General features: G+C 42.0%; 2 protein-coding genes across 3 annotated transcripts; one reads left to right on the top strand and one right to left on the bottom strand.

Annotated features, from left to right (window-relative positions):
* Nucleotides 1-830: 830 nt before the first annotated feature.
* Nucleotides 831-3,895, bottom strand: LOC133473012 (beta-1,4-glucuronyltransferase 1-like). The gene is made up of 3 exons (XM_061764720.1): nucleotides 3,892-3,895; nucleotides 2,999-3,819; nucleotides 831-2,055 (listed from the first exon to the last, which is right to left on the bottom strand). The coding sequence occupies exons 1-3, from the start codon at nucleotides 3,893-3,895 to the stop codon at nucleotides 1,864-1,866; spliced, it is 1,017 nt and encodes a 338-aa protein (XP_061620704.1). The 3' UTR covers nucleotides 831-1,863.
* Nucleotides 3,896-5,205: 1,310 nt separating this feature from the next.
* On the top strand, nucleotides 5,206-8,941 carry LOC133472920 (cytosolic beta-glucosidase). 2 transcript variants are annotated; one of them, XM_061764451.1, is made up of 7 exons: nucleotides 5,206-5,569; nucleotides 5,985-6,209; nucleotides 6,328-6,347; nucleotides 6,417-6,689; nucleotides 7,221-7,661; nucleotides 8,474-8,597; nucleotides 8,659-8,941. In XM_061764451.1, exons 1-7 carry the CDS (start codon nucleotides 5,515-5,517, stop codon nucleotides 8,859-8,861), a joined length of 1,341 nt encoding a protein of 446 aa, XP_061620435.1. In that variant the 5' UTR covers nucleotides 5,206-5,514; the 3' UTR covers nucleotides 8,862-8,941. The 2 variants fall into 2 exon arrangements, with proteins under 2 accessions (XP_061620435.1, XP_061620434.1); XM_061764450.1 differs by having other exon boundaries at nucleotides 6,328-6,689.
* Nucleotides 8,942-12,352: the final 3,411 nt, after the last annotated feature.

Genomic DNA, 12,352 nt, shown 5'->3' with positions numbered 1-12,352 from the left:
ACATTTGTTCCGATATGTCGTACAGAGAATCACAACTAACTCTACTGTTGTAATTTATGAGGGTTTTAAATGTATATGGTAAATTTTCTGAATAAAAAAAGAGGGTGGAAAAAAGGATCTAGTCAGGCTCTCAAGATATTTTTGCTTTTATTTTACATTTCCTTTGGCAAGTTAAACTCCTTTTCCCATGCCAATAAAGTTAGAATGTATTGATTTTTTCCCATTTTTTAAATTGTTTTTGGTGTGCATCTTGCACTATTAGACCAATTAATAAATTCGTCAAAAATATTTGATAATAGAAACATATATTAGCAATATAAACTTATTTGTCCCATCTGAGCTAAATTAATGTGATTACATTAATGTGATTACATAAATTTAGCTTTTAACTATTTGTTTTAATTTTTTCCCTTGTACTTATCCTGGCATTAATTGTACTGTTATTTTAGCTCCGTTTTTTAAATTCATATTTATTGTATTGTAACATTATGCTCCTATATTTTTAGGTTTGTACTAGTGTTTTTATCATTTCAAGTGTATATTTATTAAATTTGATTGATGTATTTTAGTAGTGTTTTATTGTTTCCATTGTATCCTCAGGGGGAGACAGCCCTGCACTGGGAGTTGCGGTGGGCCGTCGTCGTGCCTCTTGGGGTCCCCAGTAGCCGTAAGTGCAGAGTTTCGCTTCATTGCTGCACCGGGGGCTCCATCTTGGTGGCCTGTATAGGGCTCCCTGAGATAGGGTGTTTCCTCACCTGCATGCTCTATCCATCACCACTGCAAACAGGAAGGGGCTCAGAGCTGATCCCTGATGCAGTCCCACCGCCGCCTTAAATTCCTCTGTCACACCTACAGCACACTTCACCACTGTTCTGCTGCGCTCATCCATGTCCTGTATTATCCTAACATACTTCCCTGCCACTCGAGACTTCCGCATGCAGTACTGCAGTTCCTCTCTGGGTACTCTTTCTGACCTTCTCTGTACTTTTCCATCAACACCAAGGCAAATAATGCAATCTGTGGTACTCTTTCTAGGCATGGAACGATACAGTTACTCGCAAATACTCACATCTGTCCTGAGTCTAGCCTAGCCTCCATAACTTCATCGTTCAGATAGTCATTGACTGCATAAAAACACACACTTTTTTCCCCCTGACTGTGACATGAAATCAAACTAGACTTTTCCTGTTTTAGGTCAACTAGATTAGAAACAAATATTTATATCTGTTGAATGCCAGAATGTTTTTTTAGACAAATATAATAGACAACACAGTCATGGCTAAATTTGGCACATTTTTAGCCATGACTATTTATTTGTTTTTTCTTTTTTACAATTCTATTATTTTAATATATTAATAGTTTACTTTTTTACAAATGTATTTTATGGTTCTGTTTATGGTTAAGTTACATTTAAAGTTTAGTTTCGTTTGTAAAATAACTCCAAAGCTTTTAAATAAATGAGTAATTGTGTTTTATTAATTGTGTTTTCAATATCAATCAAAAATAATTGTGATTATTTTTTTCCCCCTCGTGTAGCGTCCCGCAGCACCTGCAACGCAACCCCAAACAAATGTATGGGATTATAGAGTATAGCCAATACCACTCACCATACATGAATTGAAAAATGTACTGCTAATCCATATGAACAAAAACAGCAGTGATCGGCAGATCTCACTCATCGATGATCGGTATCAGAATCGACATCATAAAGTCCTGATTGGAGCACCCCGAATCGATTAAAACACTAAAAATGTCACAGCACATACATCGTCCAGGTGTCAGGAGCGACTGCTGCCCTCTTGCGGTCACCTCCTCTTCTAGAGATGAAGAGGAAGAAAATGTTTGTTTGTTTGTTTGTCTGTATTAGCATCGCCTACTTGAAGTTGGATATTTGGTCTTCAGTGCTTCTTTAAAGCTAAGAGACAGGAGCCTGTTGTGTTTGTTCTCGTCATCCTTTCTGGCGTGGAACTCGCCCGGGATCTTGAAGCCACGGTGGACGAGGAAGGCCGAGTTCAGCACGGAGAACTTGTACCCGGCCACGTGGAGCTCGCAGGCCTGGTCGAGACGGGGAGTCAAGTGACCAACGAATGTCGTGCCATATGAGACGTCACAATGTACAGTGAAGTAAATGATTATTTGATACACTGCGGAATTTGTAAGCTTGCTCACTAAGATAATAAGTCTCGAATTAGTGTAAGGCTGTTAATTGATTAAAATAGACAGACTATCAGTTAAACTCAAAGCTTTGTTTGCGGTCTAATGACTAACTAGGTCACCCGGCACCAAGATGTCCAGGAAACTTGGGTGGAAAGGCAATGGATACTTTTGGTTCCTTTACTGAAACCATGGTTTCACTCAGTCCTCGCAATGTACCCAGAAGCTTCAGTTCCTAAATCTTTAGGTGGTAATGCAATGGGCACCCATAACCAAAAGTTCTTGGAACCTTGGGTGAAAATGTAATGGATACTTTTAGTTCCAGGGATTTAAATGGTCACCTAAGTGGAACCTTAGTCCTGAACTGAAAACGAAAAGAGTTGCGTTCGGGCAACTTTCGATTTTGGATACTTTTGGTTCCAGAGACGATATCCAGGGCTCTACACTAACTTATGCACTAGTAGCACTGGTGCAATCAACGCTTTCAGTTGTTGCGCACCTGCACATGATTTGGTTGCAACAATTGTTTCTGCTTGCCACTGATTCACATGACTGAATCATATCCGCTGATTCTGCAATTGAGGATTTTATGCACTTACTTCTTTCTCTCTTCCTCCAATTCCTTCCATTCACCCGTTTGGTTGTTTTCTTTTAGAGACAGTATGAATCCTCGATAATGTAAAATTGCACATGGTTAAAGCAATGTTCACGATTATATCAAAGGCGATATATATATCGCCCACCCCTAGTTACTATCCATGTCTGTTAGTCAGTGAGCAAACTTAAATGCAGCAGGTGACGAAAGAAATATTTCCCCCTGTGTGAGCATTACGGCGCGACCGACCTGGCTGATGCGATTGAATCCGTACTGCTTGAAGTTTTCATCGTAGAGGGGCAGATTGCGTGGGCCGATGTAAAACGGCTCCCAGGAATCCACCCAAGTGAGCGTGTAGGCCACTTCCAGGCCACCGGAGGTGTCTCGGATGTGGCTATTGACCCACCGAGAGTAATTGGTGGGGGCTTGGCAGAGAGGACACAGCTCCTCGTAGAAAGGTCGCACCTTGCTCCCCTGGTAGAGCTGCATCAGCTCGGCCTTGGTGGCGGGTATCTTCCTGGTGTGGCGGATCTCGAAGACGGCCAAGACGAACACGTGGTCCTCTGCAGGCTGGCGCCTCGCGACCATTGCCGGGAAATGCCGGTGCAGATCAGCGGCAGGCATTATGTCGATGTTAATTACCAGGATGTAGGAGGACTCAGCACCCCCTCTCGCCACGTTCCGAAGGAGGTTATTCGGGTAGGAGACGTTTGCGCCAATGGCGTATTTCTTATATTTGTTGTGGGCTTCCAGCCGGGAGAAAGCAGCGGCGCAGTCATCCAGGCCAGTAAAATGCCGGTGGTCCTGTTCGGGGAACCTAACCGTTTCCCCTGAAGGGCACACGAGGTGGAAGTCCACAAGGGCCTTCATGGGGGGGCGCAGAATGCTGAGCGCGTAGACCAGTGCAGTGGCGAACTTGACGTCCTGGCCGTGTGCAAAGATGGCCACCGAAAGCGGGTGGCGCCATCTCTCCAGAAGATTTTCCAGGTGGTGAAGGTTGTTAATGCTAATGCTAGCCCTTACTGCAACGCAAATAAAAAAAAAAGCCAGCTGCTGATGGGGCCTGATGCCTGAACAAGGTTCAGAAAATCGGGTAAGGGTTACTGAGAAAAATTTCCTCATAAATGACAATCATTGCCCACCCATTGATTTATCGTGCTTAGTACACTGTAAGTCTAGCTAAGTAGAGTATTCTATACTTCTCATTGAACTCATCTTATTAGGTACTGTATACTCTAAACCCTGGCTGGATAAGTACATTCATTCTACTACTCATCCTTATCGTCCGTGAGCATTAGGGATTAATATCTATTACGGCAACGGTTCAACATTTTATGATGCAGTGCATGAAGGTCATACAAAATTATTTTTATTCGTGATTCCTGTTCCATTCTGAGACGTGATCATTTTCTGATGCTGAGCAACACCAAGCATCAATCAGGCAATACATCAGGACTAATATTAAATCATTAAACATTTTTCTAAAGGAAAAATATCATGCTAAAGTCCTTCATGTACAATCAAAAGTCCAAGAAATATAAAATCTGTGTCCCTAATTTCTGTAAAATGTAGTAAGTGACTTGGCATCCAGGTCATTAAGAAACGACTCTAGGAGATCTTTGCAAATATACAAATTAAATTATTTGATGGCACCGATTATAAAAATATGTACAGCAATAATCATCATTATAAAGCCTTATTTTCTCTATTTTACTACATTTACATGACATTACTTTTGTACATTATATCACTTTACTAAAAGGTCTTCAGATAATTCTGTGTTGAAAATGATAATAGTATCATGTAAAGGAATTCATCTTTGTAAATGTAGACGCATACCAACATACATTTGAAATCATTCAGGTTTCAAAAGATTCCACTACTAGGATAAAATGCACCATCCTAGGACAGGACTGCACCTAGGAAATTCCTTTAAGACCTGTACCATTCCATTAAGTGTTACTTCATGACGTGTGTTTGTGTGGGATCAGTGAACACAGCAATGCGTTTCCAAATTGTACCATTTACTTTAGCGCCGTCTGGTGCTATAAAATAAACATGATACGTGATAAAATGCAAAAGAGACAAAGGTGCCAAAAATTGGTACAACTAATAAACAACTCGTACTAATTTTCACTTCTTAATAAAGGGTTTTATTTTTAATGAACGAGTCATTTCAAACAAAAACTTCAGTTTTTAAACCAGCTGTCACTTCCTTGACTTTAGTGCCACCTTGTGGCAAAGAAATGCAAAGAAACGATTCACATCCACAATAAATCAGTTTTATTTTTTTCATTTAAAAATGAAAACAGAGGCCATATAAATAAACATAAATATTATATTCCATATTAAAAATGGAATTAAAAGTATTTTTTAACGTCTGCAAAATGTGCCGCTCGGACGTCAACGCAGAAAAACACCCCTACCGAGTGGTGCCTTCATGGGTCCTCGTAAAATATGGTAATAAGTTATCGCCTATGCCATCAACAAAAGCTCCCCAAATATTTCCAGTGATGACAGTATGTTATAAGCCTGCCAAGTTGTATTTTTACCACCATGCCACATATGAAGCTATAAGAATAGGGAGGTAAAAAGACAAAAATACGGGAATTCCTGCGTCCCAAACGTCACATTTTATAACGCTTCCGGGTTTAGCTTCTAGCATTAGCATCCACCTCTCTGCAGTCAAAAACAAGACAACAAATTGAAAGTCAATAGTAAATGAGCATTCGAGCGACCGCAGTCAAACGTTGAGCTGCTCAAACATGTTTCCTCCTGACTTTGCGTGGGGAGCCGCGACCGCAGCTTATCAAATTGAAGGTAATGTACGCTAATACAAAACTACGACCAATCATTGATTTTTTTTTTTTTTTGCCTCGTGAAATTTTTCCTCAAAACTTTATTTCAACACGCATTTTACATATTACCTCAAATAAATATTTACATTTAAAGAGTACATTCTATATTCATAATCACAGCGGTATTCTTTTTTTTTTGTGCAATTTTGATATTATTGAATTTTTTACATTACAAGTAACAGTCACTACAGTTTGTTCAGACAGAAAATTGGGGTGACAGACTTCATTAAAGTCTGTGAAAATTATTGTTTGAAAACTTCTGAATGAGTATTCAGTCGTATTTTATTGTCATGACGTCACAATAAAATACGGAAGTCAAGATAAACCCCAAAGCATTCATCATGGGAGATATATTTGAAAACGTTTGTTGGTTTTAGGGGGTTGGCAGACGGACGGCAAGGGTCCCAGCATCTGGGACACATTTTGCCACAAGGAGGGCCGAGGGTGCGGCGCGCAGACGGGCGACGTCACCTGCAACAGCTATGAATTGTGGGACAAAGACCTGAAGTGCATCCGGCAACTTGGACTGACCCATTATCGCCTGTCTCTCTCCTGGGCCCGCCTCCTTCCGGATGGCACCACGAGACATGTCAATCAAAAAGGTACCCCAAAAAAAAAAAAAGAGAGAGCCCACTTCGTTCCATTAGTAGCGCACTAGTGAGACCGTCTTTCCCTTCCAACTGCCACAGTTGTATTAGTAGCCGTCCCGTCTTTCCGCAGGTGTCGAGTACTACAACAAGGTGATTGACGATTTACGGTCATGTGACGTGTCCCCGATGGTGACGCTTTACCACTTTGACCTGCCTCAGGCCCTCCAGGACGGCGGCGGCTGGAAAGTGCCCGCCATCGCCGCCGCCTTCGACGACTACGCTCGCTTTTGCTTCCGAACGTTCGGGGACCGTGTCAAACTTTGGCTCACCGTCAACGAGCCGTACGTGTGCGCCAAGCTGGGACACGAGGACGGCATCCACGCGCCTGGCCTCAAAGAAGCGGGAACCGCCGCCTACCTGGCGGGCCACAACATGCTGCGTGCCCATGCCAGGGCTTGGCACAGCTACAACTCGCTTTACAGGTCAACACAGGTGGGTATGGAAAACCGGTTGAACATTTTTTCAATGTGCTCTTTTGTGCTCACTAGTAAGACAATTCAGTGCACTAGTAGAACAACAAGGGTGCGCTAGTAGAGAAACGTCATAAATGTTGCAAAAATGTTCTAGTTGTGTCGTCGCGCAAGAGTACATTATAAAATTCAACTAGTTAACATCCAGCGCTTCACTAGTAGTACAAGTAGCGCAGATGGCAACTGTGTTTTCCTAGTAAGGTTTTTGTCTACTACTGGTGCAACTTTTGGCCTACTAGTACACAATTAAACCTTTCCAGTAAACTACGAGACCCAGCGAGGAGGCATGTGTCATGTACTAGTAGCCTCCAAAATGGCCATTTGTAGTTTTGCCTCACTAGTATGCCCCACACTACTTGTAAAGTTGTACTACTTGCCTGCCCTAGTCATTCTACTAGTATGACACTACTAACAATAGTTGTCTTATTTGTGAGGACGAAGAGCGTACTAGTAGCTGGATATCAATGTTATGGGATAAATGTTCTTTCCCAAGGGCGGTGCAGTGTCCCTGGCCATCAACAGCGACTGGTTGGAGCCGTGGCGTCCCGAGCACGCCGCGGATGTCGCCGCTTCGGCCCGTTCCCTGGCGTTCACCTTGGGCTGGTTCGGGTGGCCGCTGTTCGTCACCGGGGATTACCCGCACGCCATGAGGGCGGCCGTCGACACGCAAAGCGGGAAGCTGGGCCACCGCGGCAGCCCGAGACTTCCCGTCTTCTCCGAGGACGAACCGTCGCCTCTAGGCACGGCTGACTTCTTCGCCTTGAACTATTACACGTCCCGGAAGGTCAAAGATGGATCGGGTGGCGAGTGGGGGATGAGCATGAGGTGCGACCGGGACACGGAAGAAATCTTGGATCCCGATTGGAGCATTTGTGGCGCGGCCTGGTTGGCTGTGGTGCCAGCCGGCTTGCGGAAGCTCCTCAACTACATCAAGGTAGTGCTGAGCCATATGGCCGCCCCAAAAAAAGATTTTTGTTCATCTACTTTTGTACTTTGTCTTCGAAATCAACTGCTTAGTCATTCATAGAATCTCAAACTGTTAATTTTCAATGGTAATCAAGTTCTTTCCCCCTTCAAAAACAGAAAACGCACATAACAATGACATTAAAAAAATTGGAGAAACGCCCTTTAAACACAATCCTCATTACATTTCAATATCAATTAATGCACAAAAATAATTCCCTTTGCTATTAAAATGGCACAACAGAACTGTCAATGAGCATAACATGAACAAAAAGTGCTGCTTCCATACAAAATTCACTTTAATCCTTGAAAAAGGTTGACAAAATCCTGCATAGAGGATATATTCCTCGAAATTGACTTTTTTGTGGAACCGGTCTCATTAAAAATATTGCTTTGGCGCCATCTGGTGGCATTTTAGTGCTGAGCACCTATGTTAAACTTCATTTAGTCATGCCATGGCTTTGCCTCCAAAGGGGGAAAAAAAGTATTTTTCCGCCCTCTTGTGGTAGCTATAGGCAATTACAAACATTTTTATGGAGGAATTACTCGATAGGAATTAGTCCTATCCTCCTGTTCACTATGCATGTCAAGCAGGTTGCCTAGTTACAAAAAAAATAAAATAATAAATGGGCGGGAAAATAAACCTGTTTACATCAGATTAAAAAAATATAAAAATAAAAAAAAACCTTGATTAATTGAGTCTTTCCCACCCTTACATTAATGTGAGATGAAATCAACTTTGCTTAGAATTTCTCAGCCATTCACTTGACCTTGACCTTCCAGGACACATTTGGCGACCCGGTGGTGTACATCACCGAAAATGGTTTCTGTCAGGCGGGGCCGTTGGTGATGGAGGATGCACAGCGTGGCCGCTTTTACGAGGAAACCATCCAGGAAGTGGAAAAAGGTACGTTGAATGACGTTTTGGGCTCAGCAGACAGAAGATTATGAGTCTCCGTTACGTGCAGCGATCGGAGAAGACGGCGTCAACGTCCGCGGGTACTTCGCCTGGTCGCTCCTGGACAACTTCGAGTGGGCCGACGGATTCGATCTTCGCTTCGGATTGTTCCACGTGGACTTTTCCGACGCCGAGAGGAAGCGAACGATATACCGCTCCGGATTGGAGTACGCACGGATCATCTCAAAATACAAAGCCGCGCACTCCAAATGATGTCAAGCAATATATATATTTTTTTTTAAATAAATGGAGCCCCTCAGGTAATATGGAAATAAAACAAAAACTTTGCGTTATCTCACAGTCATTTTGTTTTATTTCACAATTAACATTGGGAGATAGCATTTTTTTTTTGTGGCTCTGTATTTTAGTACAGTTCAGTTGCATTAAACCTTGAAAAACTTTGCATTTATTATTATATTTTTTTAGAATTGTTAGTTTATAATTAGATACCATTGTTTCATTAACTTTCATGCGCAATTTAATTGACTCATTAAGTTTAAAAAAAAACAAAAACATACGTATGCAAAGTTTTGATGTTCAAGAATTAGGAGTAGATAACTTGGAGTAGGGCTGTTTTTCCATTACTTTTCCACTCGACGTGTCCCCCCGCACCTTGTCAATGCAGCAATAAGTCGCGCAATGCATCACAGGTTTACAACGGTTAATATTCATACTCCGACGTGAGAGAAAATGTCATTTATATTCGCCGCGGAGAGACTTTATTTGCATTCATAAGCATGTCGCACGGTGCCACCCATTTGGCTGTGCATCCTTTTTCCCCCCCCCCCCCTTGCACACGTGTGAATAATAACACCCCTGTGGCCCCTCTCCATCTACGTCGACGCCACTGAGATTCTCCTTTGTCTTATGATGAACGGCACGCTATAGCGCGGGGCCATGAATAATCCAACTTCTTTGTCGGCTCCTGCGGGCGCCAAAGTTGAAGCGCACGTTTGAATATGTGAGGACGGCTCCTTCCGTAAACACGCGTCCACTTGTCATCGCGCTTTAAGAGCTGGTACTTGTTGCAAAAAAAAAAAAATACAAAATATATATCTACCTATCAATGATCATTTAAATCGTCACTCCTGCAGCCAAACTTCAAATATCACACTTCAATTCATGACACGGACCCAATTCGTTGCGATTAGAGTCAAAGAGGAAATCGTTTCGAAATGTGCTCGACAATTAGGCGGCAGCTATATCACGCACGCACGCAGATAAGTTGCTTTTGACAATGAATTAGTACATTTAATTGTAACATTCAATCACATCCACTGCAGGCGGAGATTTACCCCAAGGAACGTTCTGGCAAATTACTAAGCAAGGGCCATTTGTATTGGACAAGCATTATAAAATATTCACAATTTATGGAGTTATTCTAAATTATCTTAACAGGCAATTGTGCACTTTTTTTTTCTGCCTCAAACGCGCCAAGGGTGTGACCTGTGGCAAATAATTACCTTTTAATATTTACAGATTAGCCTCATTTGCATATTCCCTTTAGGAATCTATAATTAGATTGTTGGTTCAATTTCCAGATGAAGAAACGGCGGCCCTTTCCCAAATCTCAATCCGGTTGCTCTTTTGCCGTTGACGAGAGGGAGCAAAAGAGAGAAAAAGAAAACCGACAATCCCATTGACCTACTTTACAGAGAATTCCCGCTAGCGCAAAAAAAAAAAAAAGACAACAGGCAAATGTTTGCTCTCCTTTTCAAAATCTTCCGAGCCGTGTTTGGATGTCACGAGCGTGACATCAGAGTAAGGAAAAACCCTTAAACTGTAGTGTAGACAGAGGGGGTGGCTTGGGGTGTAAATGGGGTTTTGCCTTGACAGAGACACACCGAGTAAAAAGGCAACTCAAATAGTTTCCTTTTTCAGTACAGTTACCCCCCCCAGCCCCACCAGCCGCTTTGGGAATGCTGATGACCCCGACTAACGAAATTCTTGAGTGTGCTGGCACCACGGAGGAGGGTGGGGATGGGTAGGGGGGTTCGTGGACCTGCCTGAAAAATTGAAAGGCCCCTAGAATATTCAAGCGTGGCCGAGGGAGGTGCAGGAATTTGTATTCAAAGTGTGTGCTCACCCCCCACCACTATTCGCGTGAGTGTGTGCTGGCAAACGAGCCGAGCACACAGTTTTGTGGGAACAATGACATGGGAAGCGTGAGCCCGAAAAAGGAGAGACAATTTATAGGAGTTTCATAAGAGTAGAACCTGGTACTGATGTTTTTGCAGTTATCAGGGCAGAATCCGAGCGACTAATGACGTGTGCATAACCTTGTGCTCCCAATATTCGCACACAATGTCGGGGGGAATCATCTGCTTTGAATCTCCTCAGGAAAACGAGCGTGGGACCGACGTCTTATCTTTTTTGTCGATAATGTAAAGAACACAAGCAGGATATGCGGCGGATCCATTGTGTCGAGCTTGTCATTTCTGGTTCCCAACTGTGTTTCGTCCAGCATACGTTATGGAGCAATTTGGGTTGGAAAACAACAACTTCAAAAACCAATGTACCATAATATCTTGTGTATAATACGCACCCCCAAAGTTGACCTCAAAATTCTGGAAAACCATTCTACCTATGTATAATGCATTTTTACAATGCATGAGTTTGCTTCTACCCATGTGATCAAAACGAAGTATTATCTCTATTTTGTTAGTTTATTCAAAAAATTATTCTGAAGTTAAGCACATTATTTGAACACGTAATACTTTTATTTGTTCTTGTTAATTTTAGTTAAGTTAAAAGTTAATTTTTCAAATTCACAGCCCTAATTTGATTTAGTAAATGAGAAAACACACAGTTGTGTTCATATGTTTGATTACCCTGGCAGAATTTTTAAGATGTGAAAAATTCTTTAAATAATACATTAAGGACCAGGCGAAACACATTTAATTTTATTTTAATGGGATTCAAATTAAACTGTCAAGCATTTCAGAGATGCATTATCATTAAACAAAACATAACCATAAAGAAATTAATGATGGTTGTTGTTCAGTCATTAGACAAAAAAAAAAAAAAAAAAAAAACTTTCACAAATTCTGCCAGGGTATGTGAACTTATGAGCACAACTGTACATATATGCAGTAATACACCCCTGTCATATTGGAATGAAAGTGTAGGCTACACCTTTTTCATAGCCTTTAGATGGTGCTGGCATATTGGAATGAAAGTGTACAGCTTTTTTATAACCTCTAGATGGCGGCATACATTTATAAAATGTGATTTAAAAAAAAATTCCCCTATACCTATGTATAATACACACGATTGACTTTTGACAATTTTTGGGGGGAAAAAATATGTATTATACACAAGAAATTACGGTAGTACTTTTCTATTAGACAGGGCTTTGGCAACATCTTGTGGTATTTGAGGGCATTTCAGAAAGAGAAAATAAGGGAATTTGTGAATATGTCAGGAATGACTGTGTTATTTGCGGTCGCTTGCAGCAGTGGTGTCCGTTGGCCAAGTTAGGGAATGCAGCGGCGGCACGAGGAGCTGAGAAGAGGCGGCCTAATTAACTCGAAGTGTTGTACGACATGCTCCCCTTCTCACCCGTGTTGTCACTCAGGGTTTGAGTGGCGCTAATGAGAGCATTATCTCGCCTTGGACCCCGCTAATGCATTCAAATGAACACCGGCCTGACCCGACCTATGAGACGCCTTTTTAATCTCCAGCACTTAATAGAAATCCAAAGT

The sequence above is a fragment of the Phyllopteryx taeniolatus genome, chromosome 23, assembly GCF_024500385.1.
Source record: "Phyllopteryx taeniolatus isolate TA_2022b chromosome 23, UOR_Ptae_1.2, whole genome shotgun sequence".
NCBI classification, from domain to species: domain Eukaryota; kingdom Metazoa; phylum Chordata; class Actinopteri; order Syngnathiformes; family Syngnathidae; genus Phyllopteryx; species Phyllopteryx taeniolatus.
This window is presented reverse-complemented; position numbering and strand designations above follow the sequence as displayed.